Source organism: Mycteria americana, chromosome 5 (genome assembly GCF_035582795.1).
Source record: "Mycteria americana isolate JAX WOST 10 ecotype Jacksonville Zoo and Gardens chromosome 5, USCA_MyAme_1.0, whole genome shotgun sequence".
NCBI classification, from domain to species: Eukaryota; Metazoa; Chordata; class Aves; order Ciconiiformes; family Ciconiidae; genus Mycteria; species Mycteria americana.
The window spans coordinates 31,637,686-31,659,663 of NC_134369.1; the positions used below are offsets into that span (position 1 = coordinate 31,637,686).

The 21,978-nt window shown below is 42.2% G+C and overlaps 1 protein-coding gene across 3 annotated transcripts in view; it reads left to right on the plus strand.

Moving 5' to 3' along the window:
- ITPKA (inositol-trisphosphate 3-kinase A) overlaps positions 1-17,645 on the plus strand; it is a 40,744-nt gene extending 23,099 nt beyond the window's left edge. Inside the window, exons 2-7 of one of the 3 annotated variants that reach the window (XM_075502730.1) lie at positions 2,149-2,245; positions 4,409-4,622; positions 6,339-6,543; positions 11,213-11,314; positions 12,440-12,511; positions 13,408-17,645. In XM_075502730.1, coding sequence (XP_075358845.1) covers positions 2,149-2,245; positions 4,409-4,622; positions 6,339-6,543; positions 11,213-11,314; positions 12,440-12,511; positions 13,408-13,611 — 894 coding nt within the window. In that variant the 3' untranslated portion in view covers positions 13,612-17,645. Of the gene's footprint in view, positions 1-2,148; positions 2,246-4,408; positions 4,623-6,338; positions 6,544-11,212; positions 11,315-11,791; positions 11,921-12,439; positions 12,512-13,407 lie in introns of those variants that run through there. The other 2 variants (XM_075502732.1, XM_075502731.1) reach the window with 2 other exon arrangements.
- The last annotated feature ends 4,333 nt before the right edge of the window (positions 17,646-21,978 follow it).

Genomic DNA, 21,978 nt, shown 5'->3' on the forward strand with positions numbered 1-21,978 from the left:
AGAACGATGTTTACTTTCAGCTGTTCTTTAAATAACTTAGGGCTGTGTCCCTCTGGAGTAGAAACAGCAGAGCAGACATAGAAACTGACAGCTTCTGCTGTCAGTTAAATCTGGCAAATGGACTATACAGAAGTAATTTATCTTTGCTACTTGAATAACAATAGTTACATTGCACTTTATTCCAGAAGGAGGCTATGGACATCTTTAAGTGGTGTACAAGAGTCTCTCATCCTCACTAAACAGCAGCTAGCTCTGTGATAGAGCCAAGTCGTTGTTTAGCACTGCAAAGTTGCAGTTTGGAATGACTTAAAGCAAATTATATAGAATATGAATCCAAATAATACAGAATATGAAAGGGTCATTTAAACCTGCAGAACATATTTATGAAACTGGAGTGTAGCAAGAAGCTAGTAACATCTGTGGAGTTGCAGTAAGTGCAACTGAATCTTCATGATTCCCAAACATCCAGGATTTTATTTGGATGCTTCGTCTCACTGGCACATTATGTTTGCTGCATGGGGCACTTATATCAGACAGAGAATGACTTCATTTCAGCTTGAACTGCATTCAAAACCACAATAAGTTAAATAGGAAGAAGCAATCTTATTTCAGAATAAGTATGCTCATATGGTGATTATATTGTTATGTCAGTTTAATTTGCAGCATAGCTTAAAACTTTCTTGTGAAGACCAATTCTTAAAAGAAAAAGATCACTTGCGTCTATGAGTTCCCATATCTTCTTGATACATTCTCAGATAGCCACAGGGTTTTGCCCTCACACGGTGAGCAGCATTGCTAGAGGATACCTTATAAGAAATGTGGAATAAGTGAACAAGTTTGGGGAAGGATGGCCAGGTCAGAGTGTGATGTGGAGAGCTATGTTTTGCCTGGGTATCACTGTCTGCAATTTCACTTTTTGTATTTTTCACTTCTGTGTGAGTATAGTGTAGAAGACAATAAAAATCAGGTATCCTAAGCACCTAAATCATCAGATCAATATCCCTGCTAGAGAAGACATGGTTGTTTTGAAGGTGGATTTTTCAGGTGCTGAGCAATGACCTAAACTTGTTTTCAGTGAAATCAATGCCTCCCATTGATTTTGGTGAATCCTGGTTAGGCCATTGATAAGCACTTCTGTAAATGCGGCCTAATCCCCAACTATACTTGATCTCAGCAAAAAACCCTCAGCACTAAATTGTTGTGCACAAGTATTGTGCAGCTCCATTTTTTTCTCCAGCAGGGTATGTCCTAGTGACAGCAGAAATGAGCCTGCTGTCCTTGTTTGTAAAGCACTTTGGGATCCCTCAGAGTGTAAAATGAATGCCAGTGGGCTGTGGTTCTCTCCCACCCGGGTTTCAGTTCCAGAGCATGAGACTTTTTCACTTTCTACTTTTTTTCCTTTCTGCCTTTGCAACAGAGCACTCAGCTGCTGTTTGTGAGCAGCTGTTCTGTTTCCCTGTCTGCCTGCAGCGGTATCCAGACAGCTGCACTGTGCAGTAGCCAAAGGTGGCCAGAGCGATGCCCAGCTTTGTTAAAAATTAACAAGATTGGGAAAGAGGGGAGGGAGCAGGAAAATCCGTGACCTGGAGTAGATTCTACAGCACACTGTCAATGGGCGTTGAGACCTGGGTGACCTCCGTGTTCAACTCTACATGCGCTTTCTATGCATCTGTCACAGTAAGACTCGCCTGCTGACTCCAAGAAAGCCGTTAATCATGAGGTGATGCTGAAGTTCTCTGGGAAAGGAAGTATTGCTGACAATGGCAAACAGCTTATGTTCATGTCTCATGGAAACTTAAATGTGCATAAGTGTGTGTTCAGCATCTGCTTTCCGCATACTGCATGACTCAGACACAGAGAGGGTCAGGTGTGGCTAAGAACAGGCTTGCGATGTGCAGTGTGACACTTGTTTTTTATTTCTTGCAGGCAGCTTTCTTGTGAATGGTAGAGCATTATATTTGAGTATTTATCCATTCTTGGTTTTATGTGCATATTTTTCCAACAATGGTCATAGTGTCTGTTTTGTGGTTTCACCTTTGAGCACTTACAAATGAGTGAGGAACAATTCAATGTGCATGAAGCTATGTTTGTGGCATGTCGACACTTCAGCTTTTGCCTAACTTAATATTTCTTTTCTTTGTATTCCAGAAAAAGGCATGGCATACAATTAAAACCATGGTTAACTTACCAGTCATCAGCCCCTTCAAGAAACGCTACTCATGGGTGCAGTTGGCTGGGCATACAGGTGAGATGGGTATCTTCAATGTGTTTGCCTCTGGAGTGGGGATGGCAGCAGAGAGGAAACCAGTGTTTCAGTGTTTCTCTGTTTCCTTCCTTCAGGTAAAAGGAAGCAGGCAATGTCACATGAATCTGAACTAGAGAATCTTTCCTTCAGTTGTGGTGGGGATGGGGGGAGTGATATACCTGAATAATGAGGTGAACAAGGAAGTAATGGCCAGACTCTGGGGAAGGGCCAGGCTCCTGATGCATCCTTGTAAGGTGATATATGTAAAATACGTGTTAGAGGGAAACGAGGGGCTGGGGACTTGAAGCCCTAGTCTGTCTGTTGCTGTTGGTTGCGGTATGGGATCATCTTTCTTGACTGAGTAGCCAATATGTTAGTTCCCTAGTGGGAAGGATTACTGGCCATGCCTGTATGTGCCTCAGCCCTGGCAAGGACAGTGTTTTTAATACCAACCCCAAACCCCTCATTTGAATGTAAGCCCTTGGGTGGAAAACAGATCTGGTGAACATTGACTTGCTGACCAGGTGTTTGCATTGCAAGTCTGTCGTTGTTCACTGTATAAGTGCAAGGAGCAGCTCAGTTGGCTGGTTCTACTTTTGTGTCTGTGGAAGTTGGTAAGTGTGCTCCTGATGTAGGCTTTGTTTCATTGGTAAGACAAAAAAAAACAACAAAGAGATGCCATCAGGTTTGCTTCTCTCATGCTTCATTTAATTCTTATGCAGCCCTTGTTCCTAAAGTGCTAGTGCGGGGTTTATTAGTACACATGTGGGCAGGCACCTACGCTGCATCGTGCTTTAATGCAGTACCTGAACCACCTCTTTATATGCTAATGCACTAATATGATGCACTTCAAAGCTGTGCAGGGAAATTTATTTAGTCCTAGAAATGGAGTAGCTGCATTTTGCACAGTGGTGTTGGTGGGGCTTACTTGTATTGCGCAGAGTGCCAAGATGACCCAGTCTGACTGCAGTTTTTATCACAGCGTGTATGGGGTTGGCTTGATCTGTGTGGAGTGATGCACTGGTCGTGTAATCATAACCCTTCTGGAGGCTTGTGTAGTAGGGTGGAAGAGGAGGGTTAAGAGGTTACTAGAAGCCGATGAGGAGAGATACTGCTCCACTTTGCTTTAGATAATTTTCTGTGGTTGCATTTAGTCCATCCTTTTTGCAGCTGTTCTTCTCTGATATGACAAGTTCTTTCTAAACTAAAACCTGAGCCATCACCACCCTCGCCCTTGGGCTGCGGCAGTGCCGGTTCTAGGATTTGTCGGAGAAGAACCAGTTTGCAACGGCTGAAGGATCCTGCTGTGATAAAAGTTGAGCGTTAGCCCCAGGATTAATGAGGCTCCTACTTTGGCGCCTATTTTATGTCATGTAGATTAAGGGGTACCTCTGAATGAAATGTGTACTTTCCTCAGACGATATTGGCAGGTTGTGGGACAGGAGAGTGACTTCTGCAGCTGGAGTCTAATTACTGCCTATGCAGACTGTCATTTGTACTAGATACCATTCAGACACAGGGCTGTAAAAAAACAATTGCACTACAGGCTGTACCTGCAGATTAGCAGGGCTCCGGAGAAGAGGCAGTACCTGGAGGTACACGCATGCGCAGTCACAGTGTGTGTGTGTGTGTAGAAAGGGCAGTGCTTGGCTTCTGGCCTGTTTGTGGCTGTTTAATGATCACTGATTGACCGTACTGCCTCGGTATGTACACACTCAGCAGGTATACCCTATGTGAGGATTAAGGACAAAGCCAACACTGGCAGTGTTATGCAGCTTTAAAACAGCCTGTCAGAGGATTAATGAATTCTGTCTCATGGCTGCTTCATGTGCATTTTAATAAGTATCATAGTGTTTAATATCCTAACAAAGAGTTTAGCATGGGGGGGGGACCAAACAAACCAAAACGATGGCCTGGAGCAGCTGTACTCCTTAAAGCTATAAATTCTGACATGGGAATGTATCCAAATGGTTTTTCACTGCCAACAGCTGTGTTTGTCCTGGGTGTGTTATTTTTTATGAAAAGCATGTTATCTTTTCTGTTCAGGGGAAATCTTTAACTGGTGTCATGAGGCTGAGGTAGATGAAGCTGGAGTGCTGGGGGAAGGTATTTTTCTTTTTTGTGGGTCAGTCTTGTCAGCATGTGTTTGATTTTCCTTTTCAGGGAGTTTCAAGGCAGCTGATAGTGGGAAGATTCTCAAACGCTTCTCAGAGAATGAAAAGGAGTGTTTTGAGCGATTGATGAAAGACCCACTACGCTCCTGCGTCCCTTGTTTCCATGGTGTGGTGGAGAGAGATGGCGAGAGCTACATTCAGCTGGATGACTTGCTTACTGATTTTGAAGGGCCTTGTGTGATGGACTGCAAGATGGGGATAAGGTGGTGTACATGAAGGAGAAAGTGCTTTCTAACCCAAATGCATTTGAAGGAAGTGCGGGAAGAAGGGGGATGGATATGGTCATGCTCTGTCTGGAGAAGTGTGGTAACACTTTTGGAGCCTTGGGATTCAGTCCAGACAGCCTGTTGTTGGTTTGGCAGTTGCCTTGGACAACTCGAGGAGACTATGTCCGATTGTTGCCTGATTGTACATGGATTCTGGAAACTGATTTATAACCTCAAAAACTATCCACATTAAGATATTTTCAGGGGTGATTTAAGACAAAGTTTCTTTGCAGTGGCCTGATAATACATGGGAAAAAAATTACGATTCATTCATTTAATCTTTGTGTATGCAGTGATTCAAAAAACCCCACAAAGAGTAAAATTCCCATCTCCAAATGTAAATGAGTGAATAGCAGTGTGAAAGCCCATTTCCAACGCTTGAATGAGTCTTCACTGGTATCGATCTCTTCTGTAAGGAAGAGAGCTGACCATCTGCTCAGGACTGACCTGTGTTTTTTCCCTACTCTGACATCTCTATGATGCTATCACCTTGTTCTCCAGATTCTCACTTTCTTTTCCTTTTCTTGTCTGTGGTTAAGAGGAAAACCTCAAAAATGTTACCTAAGCATAACAAATAGATAAGGAACCTGTTGAGAGCCTGGAGTAACAGTACAGAGAGGTATGAAATGTCATAGTAATCTTTTGGGTGCCAGCTCAGATGCTCAAGAGTTATTGTCATAAATGAGTTACTCAACTTACAGGAGTGCAGACAAGCCTTTTCAAATAGATGCAGAATTGTCTTAAATTAATTGTAAGCTAAATCAGAGTAGAAATGTGTAGCACTGGCAAGCCCAGAGGAAGGAGAAGGATTTGCAGCAGTACATATTTTATTCAAAGTAGGTGACATTCTGGTAATGAGTGACAGTGTCTCCTAAATACCAGCCTGGTTTATTACGCTGTGATGAAAAAAGTACACTCCAGGTGCCTGGCAAAGTGCAAGCTTTGTGGAGAGAGACAAGCTCTAGGAGTCCAGTGGAATGTAGAGAACACGGATAGTGCCTTTCTAATGGTTACCAGATTAATGGGTTGGGTGATAACAGCAAAATGTGGAAGGCTTGTCACCCTTCACTTTCCCTTTCTTAGTTACCTCTTCTGGTTTGGAGCTGCTCAGATAATCTGCTTTACTCTTTCATTTTTACTATATGAAGAATGATTCTGTCTTTCACTGTCTGATGCGTTAAGTAAAACCTTAATTGCTTTCTGAGGCCTAAAAAAGTCATGCATGACTGATGTTAGGTTTTTTTGAGGAGAGAGAAGGCAGTAAGACTTCAGCAGCCCTATTTGCTTTTGATTTCATTGTAAGTGATCTCTCCTAACTGTCCTCTGAAAATGTCTGTCCTCTGAAAACTGTCCTCTGGCACAGTAGGAATTCAGCTTTCTCCCATTCTGTAAGCAGGACATAACTATAACATGTAACAGTAAGTAAAGGTATAGTTAGAACAAGAAGTGAATGACACAATTCCTGATTCCTGCAACTGTTTCACTAAATATGCCTGTGCAGTCATTAGTCCATGTTCTTGAGTTTTCCCATATGCAAAACAGGGCTAATGATAATACTTACTCTCCTGGTTGACATTTTCTGTTGTGAAAGAACTTGTGAAAGAAATGTTTGGGGAGTCCTTACAGTTTTGTTGGGATGTGATCTTTTTGCAGGACATACCTGGAGGAAGAGTTGACTAAGGCCCGTGAGAAACCAAAGCTGCGTAAGGACATGTACAAGAAAATGATTGAAGTGGATCCTCTTGCTCCCACAGCTGAAGAGAATGCCCAGCATGCTGTCACCAAACCCCGATACATGCAGTGGAGGGAAACCATTAGCTCTAGTGCCAACCTGGGCTTCAGGATTGAAGGGATTAAGGTAATAGTTTCACTTCTGCCTGTTCTTGGAGACTGAACTTTGATTTGTTGATTAATCAAAAAGTTAGTGTGCATCAGTAGCCAGGTTTTCCAAAGGATTATGTGAAAATGCACTAATTAAAACCACAGTTCACTGTATTGTGCTTTTAAAGCATCCATAGTAATTATAATAGAGTAGTGTCAATGAAGTTAAGCATCAGATGCACATCAGCCATACTTGGCTGATATACTTGAACCACAGAGACATTGCAGGAAGGACCTAAGCATGTACACAGTGTAGATACAATGAAAATGAGACTGTTATAAGGAAGAATTCAGAACTGAAGAAATAACTGCCTCTCGCCATGCAATTACTTCTTTTTATCCAGGAACTATATGTATTTATTCCAAGTGAATCACCGTGAAGTGTTTTTGTTCCAGTTATTTTTATTTGCAAGGCATGTTAAAAGCATTAGCTTAGATATTCTTGGGACTGAGGAAACCCCTTTTCCTTTTAAGTATATGGCAATATCTGGTATAGGTGGAGCTGGAATAAAGCCAAAACAACCAAAAATAAAATGTCTCCATCAACAAAGTCCATCTGCTGTTCTTGATGGATAAGTTTGTGCTTCCATACCATTCCTAGGATACTGCCTTACAGCCACAGAAGAACCCTGGCAATTTTCTTTCCTACCCATTAATTCTTTATATTCATTGTGCCCCGTGGCAATGTCAGATACCTACCCAGAAATCCATTAGGACCTACTTTCAGAATATCAGCCACCTGACTCAGTTACTCGAATGTTAGCACTTGCTGGAATCCAGAATTGTGCTTTCTGCTTGCATAGGCCTGTCACAGTTAGCCTTAAACTAGTTTGCTTGGGTTTAGATAGTGGGGTACCTGTAGCAGCACAGAGCATGGTGAGGGCTGCCTAAACCCACCCACACCCTGGATGAGTACTTGTTACCTGAAGCCCATGACGGGACAGCTATGAAGAAGTTAGCATGGGTTACCCTGTATGATTTCACGCTGTTCCCAGAGCATATACATTTAATTTAGGTATGTTAGGACATTGTAAGTTATAATCTGGATGAGTTTTGCTTCCGTTTCGTAGTTCAAGCACATAGGAAGAAGAAAGGGATAAAAGAGGGTGATGCTGACGAGCACAGGCTCTTTAAACACCCCTTTCTTCTCTGCTTCCCTGTGTTGTCTTCTCCCTTCCTCATTCACAGATTCTCCTGCTGTGATGCAGGAACTACGGCTTCCAGCTCATGCTGTGCTGGCCCCCTGTACACTGTGCCACCCACTCCTGGCTGTTAGACACAGGCATCCTCACGCAGGAACTGTCTGGGTGGTAGATGATCTGGGTCCGGTCCAGCCAAGACACTTCCTGTCTTACCCTTTAGCCATCTAATGATGTTATCAAGATACCTGTTTTATTCCTATACCACTTATGTCTTTGGATGCTCTGTGTAATGGAATCAGAAACTCAGATGATCCTGAGACCTTTTACATATGTTCTTGGAAAGATAGTTGGTCAGTGTAGAAGACTTACAGATTCATGTTGAGTCCTGGAGAGTGACTGAGCTAAGGGAGCACAGAGGAGCTCCAGTAAAACCTCCTGGCTTGTTCTTTGTGGTTTGGCTGGTTATCAGAGGTGGGTAGGAGCAGTATGGCACACGGACTGCATGATATTTCCCTCTGTTGAGACAACGCTCTAACTGTGCGAAACAAGACACAAATACGTAATCTTTTATTAAGCCCAGGAAACGCTTTGGAGTACTGCAGTACATTACCTTTTCCTCTATGTTCCTGTGCTATGAGGGATGTAGGTATTATTATCTCATTTTTTTTACATGGAGAAATGGTGACAGAAATTGAGTTGTTCAAGCAATACAGCTAGTCAGTACTCCCTACACTGTTTCATTGTAGCTGAACTGTACATCCAGTTCTGTATATTTGCAGAAAAGCAAAGCCATGCTGCAGAGATCCTCATTTTGAGAGGAGAGCCTGTAAGGATCAGTGGTGCCAGCTAGTGGTTGATGGGGAAAAGGGGTTGTTCTCCCTGAGGGCACTGATAGCTAATGCCAGGAGTTGAACAGATAGTTGGGTTTGGTCATTCAGAAATATTCCTGCCCTGTGGCTGCTGGAGTAAGCAGTGGAAGCAAAGAAACTGACATCATAGAAGCCCATCTGTGAAGTGGCTTCCAATAAATGAGATCTGATTCACCGTATGCACTCCTCCTTCATCAGTGGGTGCCTTTTCTCTTTAGGTTGATCCACCTCTTTTCCTTGCCTTGCTTCCATATCTCTGAAATCAGGCCAGGTTCGCTTACGGGATTTGTCCCTCTTCCTCTTATCAAAAAAAGTTGGAACCATTGGGTTTCCTTACAGCTGGCACCGGACACTCAGTCTTTTGTGCCTGCCAGATTCAGAATGCAGGTTTCCTCTCTGGAAGACGCTGTCTGAAGGCTAGGCATCACAAACGTTGTCTCTACAACACTAATAGTTTTGCAGAGCAGAGATGCACGGGACTGAGAATCAGGAGTTCTGGCTTCCCATTCTGTCAGTGAATCTCTGTGCAGTTTGGGAAGTTACTTCTTCCTTTGGTACCATTCCTTTAGCTGTAGATCAGGGATAGCCATTTTTCCAGGAGGACATCAGATTTGATTCATAAACCTTTGTGAATCCATTTAGGTTACAACCTTAACCCAGAGCCCTTTAAGGGAAGTCTGTAGAGGAATCTGAGCAAGACCACACAGGTTAAAATAGGTACTACTATTTTATGGAGCAGTCAAACCTGCCCTCCTGCTAGCCATGTCACTGTCACATGTAATGAGAAGTGCTGCAAGTGGCCCACTAGCTGCACTGTGCAACGGACTGCTCTGCTGTGCAGGAATGTATGTGGAGGCCCTGACAAAGGTATGACTTCAAGGAGCAGTCAGACAAGCGCCTCCTGGGGATCAGGTACATCCAGAGTTGTTGCAAGGACCTGGTATAAAATACGAGAGACGGTGCCATTCAAAATCTGGATGTTGTTTTCAGCAAGTAAAGTCAGGCAGCAGTTACGTTTCCTGCCAACCACTGCAAAGGAACAAAATCATAGAAGTGTTTCTAAACAACAAGGAAGCAAGCAATTAGTCTGTCCAGACAAAAAAGGATGGAAAGGGAACGCACAGCAGCTGTTCCAGACTTTGCTCCGGGATTTGGGGCACGGGGAGAAATTATTTTTAAAACAACCTTACTCCAGTGAAGAGGTACGAGGCATCAGACTAAGTTCCAAATTTCTGTGTGCTGTTGAGTATTATCATACATCAGATCAGATGGCTCCTAACTCTCACTGCCTACCTGCTGAACTTCTCTTGCATAACTTACACATCTCACCAGGCTGACATGCCACACTTGTATCTGGCCCACAGCCTTGGAATAAAATTCTGTTTATTCTGCTGCTAGAAAGTCTGGTAGGTGGGAGGCTGTTCTGCATGGCTTTGCCATTCAGTCAGTTCATTCTCTTGCATGATAAATCTGGAAATCTAGTATTATCAGATTCTTTTCCTGTATATACCAGGGGCCGAGTTCTGCTGTGGAGACAATAGTGTTTCACCTGCTGAGACTGGAGCTGAATTTACCCAGTTTTGGTGCAGTGACTTTTAAGATGTGGGAGGGAACACGTTTTGATGACCTGTTGATTTAATCTTATAATGGAAATGAGGGATTTCATTGGACTGATACGATGGAGAATAATACAGTTTGATAACCTTGCAGGCTTTTAGTGGATACAGGCTACCAACTGCAATAATTGCTGTATTTTACGTGCATGTCCTAAAAGCTTGTATTTGTGTCTCTTGAAGCAACAGGCATGTTCTTGGAGAAATGCATATTCCTATAGTCTCTGACAGATATCTCAGATTCATGCACTGCTCTTACTTACTAGTAGCCCCACAAGCACAAACTCGTCACTACCAGCACATAAAAAGACTTGTTTCTTCAGTAGCAGGATGCTTCTGTACTGAGTCATACCACTAGCACAAAAATGCTCTGAATTTCACCAGGATCCAGTTGGATACAAGCATGCACGCACCATCCTTTGCCAAAATTCACACACCTGCTTTGTCACTGCTAGCATTTGTGTCACTGCTAGCATTGCAAATCCAGAGTTGTTCTTGGCTGCAACTAGCTTTCTGTTCTGCGACTTCTGGGTCACGTTAATGTGCAAAGGTATATTCAGAACTGAGTCTTAACTGCATTTCTTTGATTTCCCCATTGAAAAACAAAAAAACCCACCAAACAAAAAGGACTAGTAAAACTGGGTTTGAAAATGTCCCCTTACACCCCCAGCCAGGGTTTGACTACACCAAGCTAGACGAGAGGACAACCAAAGAGGTCGCTGTGGTTTGCCCCGTTGAACTTTGCACTGCTAGTACTGACATGTGAGAAAACCCTCCCGCAAGCTGGTAATATCATGAGTTGTTTTTTTTTAACTGCATTCAACAGGAAATGAAGTGCCATTTAAATTTACCCAATCAGCTTTTGTATCTTTTCTCTACTTCTTCCTTGGTTTATCTGCTCTCTTCCTGTTCAACTACTCACTTTCATCTGGTTAGCAAGAGCTAAGCTGCTGATGGTTCCGGAGGATTGACTGATATGTGTGTAGTATAAATAGTCTCTGTCTTTGTGCGTTTTTGTGCAGAAGGCGGATGGAACATGTAACACAAACTTCAAAACTACGAAGACACAGGAACAAGTTCTACAGGTTTTTGTGGAATTCATCGAGGGCAACACAACTATTCTGGTGAGTCTGAGCTCTCCAGGTTCACTGATCTTTGACCCAATGAACTTGCTTCAGGGCCATGTGTCCTCTGGTACAAGAAAGATCGATTAAACTATCAAGGAAGAAAATGGTTTGGACTTCCAGTCCCTCTCAACAGATGGAGTGGACATGGGGACTTGGTGGGCTGTGAGAAGTAGTTGGCCGAGACCAGTTCTGGCAGCTCTTGCCATGAGTTCACCTCAAAGTTCCTCATGCTAGCAAAACGTCAGTCAAGCTAACTTATGGCTTGCCATCAGCTTCAACCATGAGTGTCAGATGCATCAGAGGGATGGTGATGTCTAAGCAAGGATTGTGTTTGGCAGGAAAATTTGTGATTCGGGAATTCAGTCTGGAGAGGATAAAACCAGAGCATGGGGGCAGGAGGTGAGATTGGTTGCTGGCTGTGCTTCTGTGTGTGAGACTCGCCTCAAAGAGCAATTCATGTATGCTACTTCACAGGTAGCACAGCAGGCATGTAGTAGATGGCATAACGTCTCTTGTCTTTGGAACTTCAAAGGATGCCATAGTGTTTTGCTGCAGTAGAAGCCATTGTGCAGGCAGATTAGCCCTCCAGGAGGAGCATGCTTGGTAACACAGGGCAACATTAAAAATGTATACTAGAGCTTTATGTACTAGGCCTTTATTCTTTTGTTGTTTTTTTTAATTCCCTCCGCCCCGCCCCCACCCAACATGGTTGGACTCCTTGTCTCTCTAACACAATTTCATTCTCTTTTCACCATGGAGAACTGAAAGATTTTTAATTGCTTGAAACTTTTTCTCTTTTTAATAAAGGAAAAAAAAAAAAAGGGATGCAGAAAGTGTGCAGCCAGATGCTATCTCACTGCATCCAAAGCAAGACAGATAAGTATGCTTGGTGTAACACATGCAGCAGAGGAACTCCAGTCTGTTCATTCACTATGAAAGCCTGTTGAAGTGTATTTTCAGATTGACTTTCAAATGATGAACCTGTTGTTTTGAAAGTCCTCTAGCCTAAAATTAACATGATCTCTTCATTATATTGACTCTTGTAAACAGAGTATCTTCACTCATTCTTTACTTAAATGTTTATGGGTTTGGTGTTTGTTTTTTTTTCTCCTCTTCCTCCAGAAAAAATACCTCAAGCGTCTGCAGGAAATTCAGATCATTCTTGAATCCTCAGACTTCTTCAAGCGACATGAGGTGAGCAGTGAGTGTAATGCTGTGGAAGTGCATTGCTGCTTCGTTTGGTCATTCAGATGTACTTCAGAATAGTATTAGTAGAAAGGAGTTTGTAATAGAAGAAAACTAGTATATGTTAACAACACAAATACTTGAAAGGCTCCATCACAATGATACAGAAGATTAAACCAGTTGAGGAATAATAAATCCTCCCGTCTTTATAACATTCCAGCACTTACAGCTCTGGGCCACTGCAGGGAATGGTTTATGAGTACCAGTTTCACATGGGTTCTCTAATCTCAGTGTGTTCCAGTGGGAATCTTTATGGGGGAATGGTAATGTGGAAGCTTGCATTTGGTACCGTAGCACTCGGTTGTAGTTTGACAATGAAGACTTTATTAGTTATAATGGATTTACGTTGAAACACTGTATAATTCCACTCTATATGTTCTCCTTGTATGCTTTGCTGTGGAGAAGGCATCATTAGCATTGTAAGTTCTGCTTGTTACAGTTTAAGATTTTGAGATCAGACATTTTATTTTACCTTGTTGATTTCCTCTTGTCACTAGAGGCATTTTTGTTAATCATGGGTCATGGTCTGTCTTTGAAAGTAGTCACTGGCTTTTGCTGAATTGCTCAAATTGACACCTGCTGCCAAGTGAGCTGGAGAATTGCTTTTCTTCCCTTTGTCTACTGGGTCCCTTTTCCCATCTACAGGCCCATTTTATACATTACTGGTTGATATGGTTATGCAGATTGGGCATGTAAATTGTCAATGCATAAGTGCAGCCCAAAAGTCTGTTGGGTCACAGGTCAGAAGGTCACCCGAGGAGGTAATCTTCTTAGCGGGAAGCGTTAAGTGATAGGGGAGAGCTAAAGATGTGTTTTTAACCACATCATCTCAATCTGTCTTCCAGGTCGTTGGAAGTTCACTACTTTTTGTACATGATGGCAGTGGGAATGCCAATGTGTGGCTGATTGATTTTGGAAAGACCACCCTTCTCCCTGATGGGCAGACACTGGATCACAGGATCCCCTGGCAAGAAGGCAACAGGGAGGATGGGTACTTGTTGGGATTGGACAATTTGATTGGCATCTTGGAAAGCATCACTGAAAGATGAGTTGAGAATAGCACAAAACTTGCAGGGCTGCTCTGTAACTTTCTGCTCTACTGGGATCACTCAGTTAGAAGGAAACCTTTAACTCCCTCCAAACTCCTGAGGTCATCAGTGCAGAGGGAGCTGCATCCAGAACCCAGAAGTTAGTCATCAAAATGACTTTGCATCGGCCCTCTATGAACTTAAATAACTCCAGATTGGTCTGTATTGCACCAGCCTAACTTCAGACTGGTCCTCAGAGAATGAAGATCTCCATACTCAGGAATCACACCAGCATGAGTCAAGAGATCTGTATCGTAAACCAGAATGGTTCTGATTTCTGGCAAACAGATGGGACTCCAGATTACCTCTTGGTGAACCAGAGCAAGTGCGTGGGGATTTGGGGTAGGAATAACAATTTTTCAGGGAACTGCATAGTTCTGAAACCAGGAAGAGTGTTGGTTGTTCCCCCCCCCCCAGTTCAAAGTCTCCTTTCTCCTGTGTACACTATAGGTAGGACCAACAACTTCTGCTGCATTGTGTTACAGTGTGCACAAGGTGGAAATGGATGATAATCAGAAGAAACCTGGAGCAAAGGGAGACAGTAGTTTGTAGGGGCTGGATGTGGTAACTGCTGTTGACCATTCCTCCTCTTCCCTACCCTAGCCTCGATTCACTTCTATCCAAGAACAGCCTTTGTTTTTCTGTAGCCTCTCAGGAGATTACAAATACTCTAGGGAGAGAATAGCAGCCTATTATCTCCAAAAAAATTTGACTTTCAGACTGGGTGGGCTGTTGGAAAAGTGCCTAACTTGGCAAGTTTGGCCTCTTGCAGCTGAACTGCAGTTCTGAAAATCAGTAATGACTCTTTCACACACAGACCAGGGAACTAAGGGGTTTTTTCAAGGCTTGTTTATTTTTAAAGATAAAACCCCTGCACACGTGCACACACATGCTCACACTAGTAGCCAGCAACCAATGTCATCTCTTAAGATCATGGTTTGACTGTCTCCTAATGCATGTGACTTCTTGGCCTGTTCCCAAATATGATGCTGCCACTTAAATGCGTAGACTGGCGCAGCGATCAGGAAGGTAATGTTTCTGCATTCACAGCATTACACTAATGGTGAGATAATTCCCAGGCATCCTTCCTCCAAGGTATCAGCTGTTAACTCAGGGCAGTTTGGGGGAAGGAATGTCAATATATCACATCTCCTAGTCCCCATCTGGAATCACAGAACCATCTGTGGTTCATTCTTCTTTTGCTGTGGCCCAGATGCAGCCACAGAAAATTCACAGTGTTTAGGTTAAAATCAAGAAAGACTGAATTAATTTTTTGTAATGGCTTCACATACCTTCTCTGTTGGTTGCTTCTAGTCACTTGAACAGTTCTTTAAATACTAGCAGTATAAATACTATCAGTATTCACATGTTCACTCACATTCCAGGTTTTAACATTAATAATGTGATGATGCAGTTTTCAAAATGAGGACAAGACTTATATTACTATTTGATTGTTAATCCCCTTTCAACATCTAGAGCTGGTAATGCACATTGATCAGAAACTGCTGTCTTTTGCCAGTGTCCTGTGTTCAAAAGAGATTCTGAGAACTTTAGGATATATGAAAGTGACTCCATGCTTTGGGAAACTGCTATTTCAATAGTAATTGTGATCATGAGCAAAAAAAAGACTGTAGCATCTAGATCTGGAACAAAATGTATTTATAACATTTGTAATGGGAATTGAACAGCCTAAAATAATTTCTAAAAGGAGTTACTTTAGATAACACACTACTGTACTAAGACATCAGTCAGATTTAATAACTTTTTTTGTTGCCTCTAAACAAAACACCAGTATTAAAAATTCAAGCTCATTTGTGACCTAAAAGTTAGATGATATAGAGTGGGTATTCTGTAGGAAGTAATGACATGTGGAAACATTTTCCTGAAACAGATCTTGTTTGAAACTGGTAATTATTTTTGCAGTTCACTGCAAATTCAGACTACTTCTGTGGCCTCCCAGAGTCCCTCTCAGTTTTACTTTCACGATAGTATGTTAATGAATTTTCCACTTAAATGTTTCAGAGGGTTTACACTTTTTTTTTAAGTGACAGCGAGCCTTCAATAGAGAGCACAGATATTATCATTCCAGATGCCTCCTAACTTTTGAATTGCTATGAGATGACAAATTAATCTGTGGTGAATTTCATACAATTAAAAAAAAAAAAGTCTTCCTCCTTTCCTGCAGCCAACAGGTAAGCCATTGGTTAGCAGTGCTTAAGGAGAATAGGAAGTAAATAGGTCTCACAGGGGAGGACTTTAATAACAATACCTTTTCTATGAGTCTGCAATTGCAAGCAGTCCTACCATAATAATAAAAAAAATTATAAAAGTTAGAAATGAGACTGTTAAGGTGATAGAATTCATTAGTGATTTGCCTAATTAATCTTCAGAGTTAAATTTCTTTTTCTTGTCACCACATACATGAATCTCTTGCACCAGTGTAACTTATTTTCTAGAGGGGAAATTTAGAGGGTAAAAGTTGATGCTCAAATGTCAGTTGAGAATTTGAGACAAACTTTTAGAATGACTGTCCAGTTCTAAAGGAGAACTAGAAGCAACATGGTACCAGTAGCTTCAAAAAAACCAACTGCTGCTAGCACCTGGATGGTTTGCAGTATGTGGTCTTGGGGGAAAACATGCAGAATGATCCATTCCTCTGCAGTAGGTGAAAAGGTCATGGAAAATAGAAAACCTCTGCTGTAGCAGACCCTGGTCTGGAAGCTCATTCTAGATGAGAAATAGTTCTAGCAAGTTAGTTTTGAAATGGCCATTTGCTTTGCCAAGGGGTTAGAAGGGAATAAGCCACAATCTTCTGCTGCTGTTATGGGAAAGGAGAAAAGGAGGCAGCTTTTCACTAGCAAACTGCAAGTGTAGGACTGCAGTGGAGCTCTAAGGGGCTGGAGGATATGAGCTCATGAGCAAACTACCACAGGGTAAGTTAGATACCTTGATTCACATGGATGGCCCAGAGTGCCTGTCTGTGTACACTCACTTGCTAGTGTGAGGAAGCAGCATAGCCTTCTTTCACTGTGGAGTAAGTTGCCTTGAATAAGCTTATATTTACCAGAGGGTCAACATGATGCCTTTGCACAGGCATGTAACATAGAAGAGCTGATGCATGATAACCAAGGTACTTGTTCACATACAAGTCCAGAATGTAGTTTTTAATGCCTCCGCTGAGATATTGCCTCACTCTAGAGACACTGAGAGCACCACGTGTGTGTTTCCACAGCATGGTAAGATATGCTGGCCCAGAAGCTCTTTGGTGCTGAACCGCTAACCTCTGACTTAGGCACCAAGGTCTTTAAACTCACTAGTTAGATGCAGCTGTAGCTGCTGCATTCCTGTGTGAATCCAGCAGTAGGACTTCTCTCCCTCAACTTTGTCAGTGACTTGGTTTTTTGGCCTTGGACAACTATCCTAGGCCTCAGTTTTGCTCCCACTTCACAGATGGGAATAGTACCTACTTACCTCCCAGGAATGGTGTGAGGCTGCCCTTCATTATTGCTTGCAAGATGCTGTGAGATTCTTTGAAGGAAGGTGCAATATAAAAAGAAATGCACAAAGAGATACATCAACTAAGTTTAAAAATTATGGGTGTTGGGGCCCCACAAGGATATGAATTTGGATGCAATTTAACCAAAGTGGTAAAAATTAAATCTCTCAATTTTACACAGGGGGCAATTTCACTTAACATCTGATCCAGTTCCTATTATAGGGAAAGATTTCAATGGGAGTTGGACCAAACCCTTAAGTATCTCAGAGGGCTCTTGCTATTTTTTTTTCTGTATTGCTGTTGTTATTATTTGTTATTCTTAAGGTACTGAGATCAAATGGCCTGTATCATCCACAGTGCATCCGTTCTGAACACTACAATGCAATGCTGACCATGGTCACTTTTGACATTGACTGTATTGGTTGAGTGTTTGTTACTCTGAAGTGTGTACGCTACTAAATAAATGAGAATGGAGGAAAAAAGACATCCACTGTGATTTGGTCACAGGACAGTAAAATCTTTTCTTCAAGCATTTCTTTAGAGAAGGGACAAAAACTATTTATTTCAGTGTTTCTTGTGCTTTTAGTCTTTAGCATCTAACATTTCCTAAAACAAAACCGGTTCTAAGACATCTAGAAGCTAATGTTGGAGCTTGGTTCCAAAACCCATTAGATACATTTGCTTTAGAACGTGATCCACACAAAGCTTGACAGCTTCATTCGAGGTAAGCTCTGTCTCAAAAATCTCAGTTCAATAGCCTACAGTATATCAAAAAATTGTGCATGAAAAGGCACTTGGCAGACTCAGAGCAGTTAACTGTTCCACAGCACAGTTTTGTGTGGCAGCAGGGAACAAGTAGTCAACCCTCCAGACTGGCAACACTTCTCAGCAAGAGTCTCCTCTTACCTGTGTGCAGAGTACTTAGCAGAGAGGGAAACAAATGGCCACCATTAGTGTCTCTTTATTTTGTGTTGCAAATATAGAAGTATACACTTGTCCAGCTTTAAATTGCATAGAAGCAGCCATGTAATCTACTTATGTACAGTAGTCACCCAGAAAGGTAAGTTGGCAAGAAGTGCTGCCATGGTCAGAGGTAATGACAAATCCAAACCTATTCAGCTTAATGAAAAAGTCATGTGATGAGACAGGAAGATGTTGGTGATGTCATACCTAAGGTCTCTGCATCAGATTGAAAAGGGTAGGCAGCCAGGAGGAGAGAGCATGGCCACGTCTGCAGGAGAAACTGTCTCACAGAGCTCTGCTGCTCGAGGGTCTGAGGAAGTGCGGTCCGTGGCTAACACAGCTGTGGAGATGCAAATACATTGGGGAAAACCGTACTCCCAGCAGTAGCGTTTTCTTCTCTTGCAGGTAAGTAGAGGGAGGGTATTAGAGGTGGAATAAATTACACCTGCAAAAGCCCATAACTGTTATATTGTGAAGCTTTCTTAGTGCACACCTGCCTGTTGGCAAATCAGTGGAGAACTTGCCTCAAGAAAAGGGTTGATATGAGGGGACACCTTAAATCTGTGCAGTTAAAAATTCTGTTTCTTTAAAGGGAAAATGAAGATACATCACACTTAAGTAGAGGAAAGATAACAAAGAAATCAGAAGCAAGAATATCATCAAATGTGGGAAAAAAAGCAGAGAAAGACAAATTGACATTTGCATTATTATTTCATCTTTTGTTATCCAGTCCCCTCTTTAAAACGTAGGTATGAGGTTGTATGAAGCAACATAAAGTACTAATGCTGAGCCCAGAAGAAAAAAAAAGCCAACTACTATATTCACACAAATCTAAAACCAAGCTGGTAACATGTTAAAAGATGGGCACCCAGCACGAAGAGCAGTTTATAATAATCCTACGAATGGCTGATTCTCCAGTGGGGAAGTGTTGGAAGACTTTTCACATGGATTACTGGAGTGAATTAATCCCAGATCTCCAGCTCGTCATTCCTCTAGGAAACAAAATTGGGTTTTGGCTTTCAATTGCCAAAGTAATCTAATTTTGACACTATGGGTTCAACTCATTGATTATGCACTAAAAGTGCCTTCTTAAAAAACAGTTTCAAGCAAGTTGTATTTTGAAATGGTAGCAATTGAGCACTATGAAATCTGTGACTGTATAAACAGTAAGTTTCAGTCTCAGAATTGTAGGACTGAAGATTGTACTATACGTCATTGCAATTGTTATTTTTCATTTTAGATAATATGGTTTGGACAGTATATAGCATTTCAGCATCACAACAGGAGCAATAGTCACATTATTTCCTCCAGGATATTAAGTAAAAATTCATTATCTGTGACTGGTTTTAAAAGCAAGAGATCAGATATGCACAGAAAAACTGTTACAGGTCAAAGAGTCATGGCAACTGTGCTGACAGAAGATTGTTTACTTTTAGTTCCATTTGAGGAAGTTAAGAGTTTATGTAAATTTTAGGTTGCTAATGCAGATTCTTTTAAAATTCCTCGCTCTTTCTTTCATTACCCATTTGGTATGTGCAGCTCCACGTTCTGTCTCATTACAAGACACTGCGTCTGGCTCAGTACATCCCTGAGCTACATGCTGTTGTAAACCAGCAAAATATGTCTAGGAAATAAATAATCTTACAGTTGACCTTCAGCACCCCACTGTTGGTCACTCTTGGAGATAAGATGCTGGGCAGGATGGAGTTTTATTCTGGTTCAGTTCAGCTTTGTCAATGCTCTTCCTGCAAGTAAGTACCTTGATGCAGCTATTCAGTAAAAACAGGTATTTGCCCGAAGTCCTGGACTGAAGAACTTGCATTTTATTTATAAAATGAAGGCATAGCTGCAGCCAGTACTGCCTGTGCCATTGGTGACAGAACTGTGCTCTTTCTCTCACTTCACTTTTCAATGGCTTATCTAGTTTTATCACTATTAGCCTTTCTAAATTCATGACTTAAGTTGAGGCAAGTGCTGTGTATGGGGAAAACAATGGCAGCTCAAGCTGGGTAACCACAGGGACTGCAGTGATCCTACCTGCTTCTCACTGGAGTCTTAGGGTGTTTTATAGTCATTTCCATGTGAAAAAAATGAAGAACTGTCTTGTGCCTGCTACTTTATAAAAAATGTGCAGGAAGAAAAGGTGGTATAGTTAACTTCCCATGGCTTCTGAACAAGTCAGTATTTCACTCCCTACCACCAATTTCTCATCCATGCCGATGGCTAAGGAGAATTGAAAGCAGTGTCATAATGGGCCTGCCAAAGCAGGGACAGAGCCTGTTACAAACAAGGGTTGGAAAGCGATCTGGATCACATCCACTGCAGCTGAACTAGGATCACCACGCTCTGCTGTGGCCTTATCGCATATGCAGGGAGGAAGGGGCCGAGTTGCTGATGCCCAGTCAGAACTGTTGGAGAGTTTAATAGCTCACCTTTGGGGAAACAAACTACTCATGCATAAATCATAGGACTAACATAATCCAAAAGGTAAGGATGTTGAAGATGAGCTGGTGTTATTCCAACTAGCTAAGAGCAGATGTATTTATTCTTGACTAGTGTGTTCCAGAGGTGGCCAGCCTGAAATACAACCAAAAAATGTTAGCCTCTGCAAGAGGAAAGAATGAGAACATTTCCTGCGAACTGGGCTTTCCTGCCTCATCTAACAGGGCAGTATCACCTCCTGGATGTAAGACAGGACAAGCAATGAGCTAAACAGAAGAGAAGCCAAAGAGGTAAAGCAAAGGTGAAATGGTAAGAAGGGCATGAGGCAAGGGCAACCATCTCCCTCGGTCACTAAGCCCATCAGTCCCCACACCACTCCTGGAATTTGCCCATGCCCAGGGGGACCCCTCTGTTCTGACCACCTGTCATCTCCCAACATGGATTTGGAATTATTTCCATACCATACGGGTCATTGCTGAAAGGGGCCATCATCACCACTCAGGGCTAGAAATGACAGTATATAAAACTATTTCTTCTAAAGCCAAAGGCCTAAAACTATAGGAAGCTTGGAACAGATACAAAGTCAGACCAACAAAGCATAAACCTGAGCCGAAGAAGGATTTCACTCAAGATGGATTCACACTCTGCACTCTGTGCTTTCCTGTACCACATCTCCGTAGTGTCCATCCCTGAACGTCGCAGAGGACGGGAAGTCTGTGTGGTCAAAGCAAACCCTCTCCTGCCAGCCCACATCTTCAGACTGTACGTGCAGCTGATTGCTAAGCATGAAGCTTGTACCAGAGCACCTCTTCCCTCAGAAAGGAACCAGAGTCTACGACTGACATCTCACCATACAACTTAATTAGACATGAAGGCAGCATGTAATTTGCCGCCATAGGTTGGCAGTGCAACATTCAGGAGTGGGACAAGGACAAAATGCTTCCAAGACTGTTTGAGCTTAACCCATATTATTTACTTTTTCAGTCTCCTTATTTTGCAGGCTTTAACCAGTAAACATGAGTTTAGACCCGAAGCAACAGAAGAAAGCCTTAGAAATGAGCTGTCTTCAAAACAAAAAACAACTACCTTTACCAGCAAGTCTGTATGCTTGGAAGGCGAGAAGAAATGATGACCTGCTCAGCTAAAATCATGACTTGGCTTCACACACCTTTCTTAAACGGTTGAGCTATTCTACCTTCCTGTGTAAAGGGCACTGTAAGGTAGTGATTGTATTGGGTTCCCCTTCACCCTGTCCCTCCCTTGCATTACTTCATTTCTACCACAGAGGAGTAGGTATTAAAACCAAGAAGAACTCCAGAGTGCCAAATACTAGTTACCCGAGAACCTCAGCTTAATGCTTACCAACATAGCACAGGAAATTACTTCTGAATATCAAAGTACTTACAAAAATGAAGTTCATCCCAAGT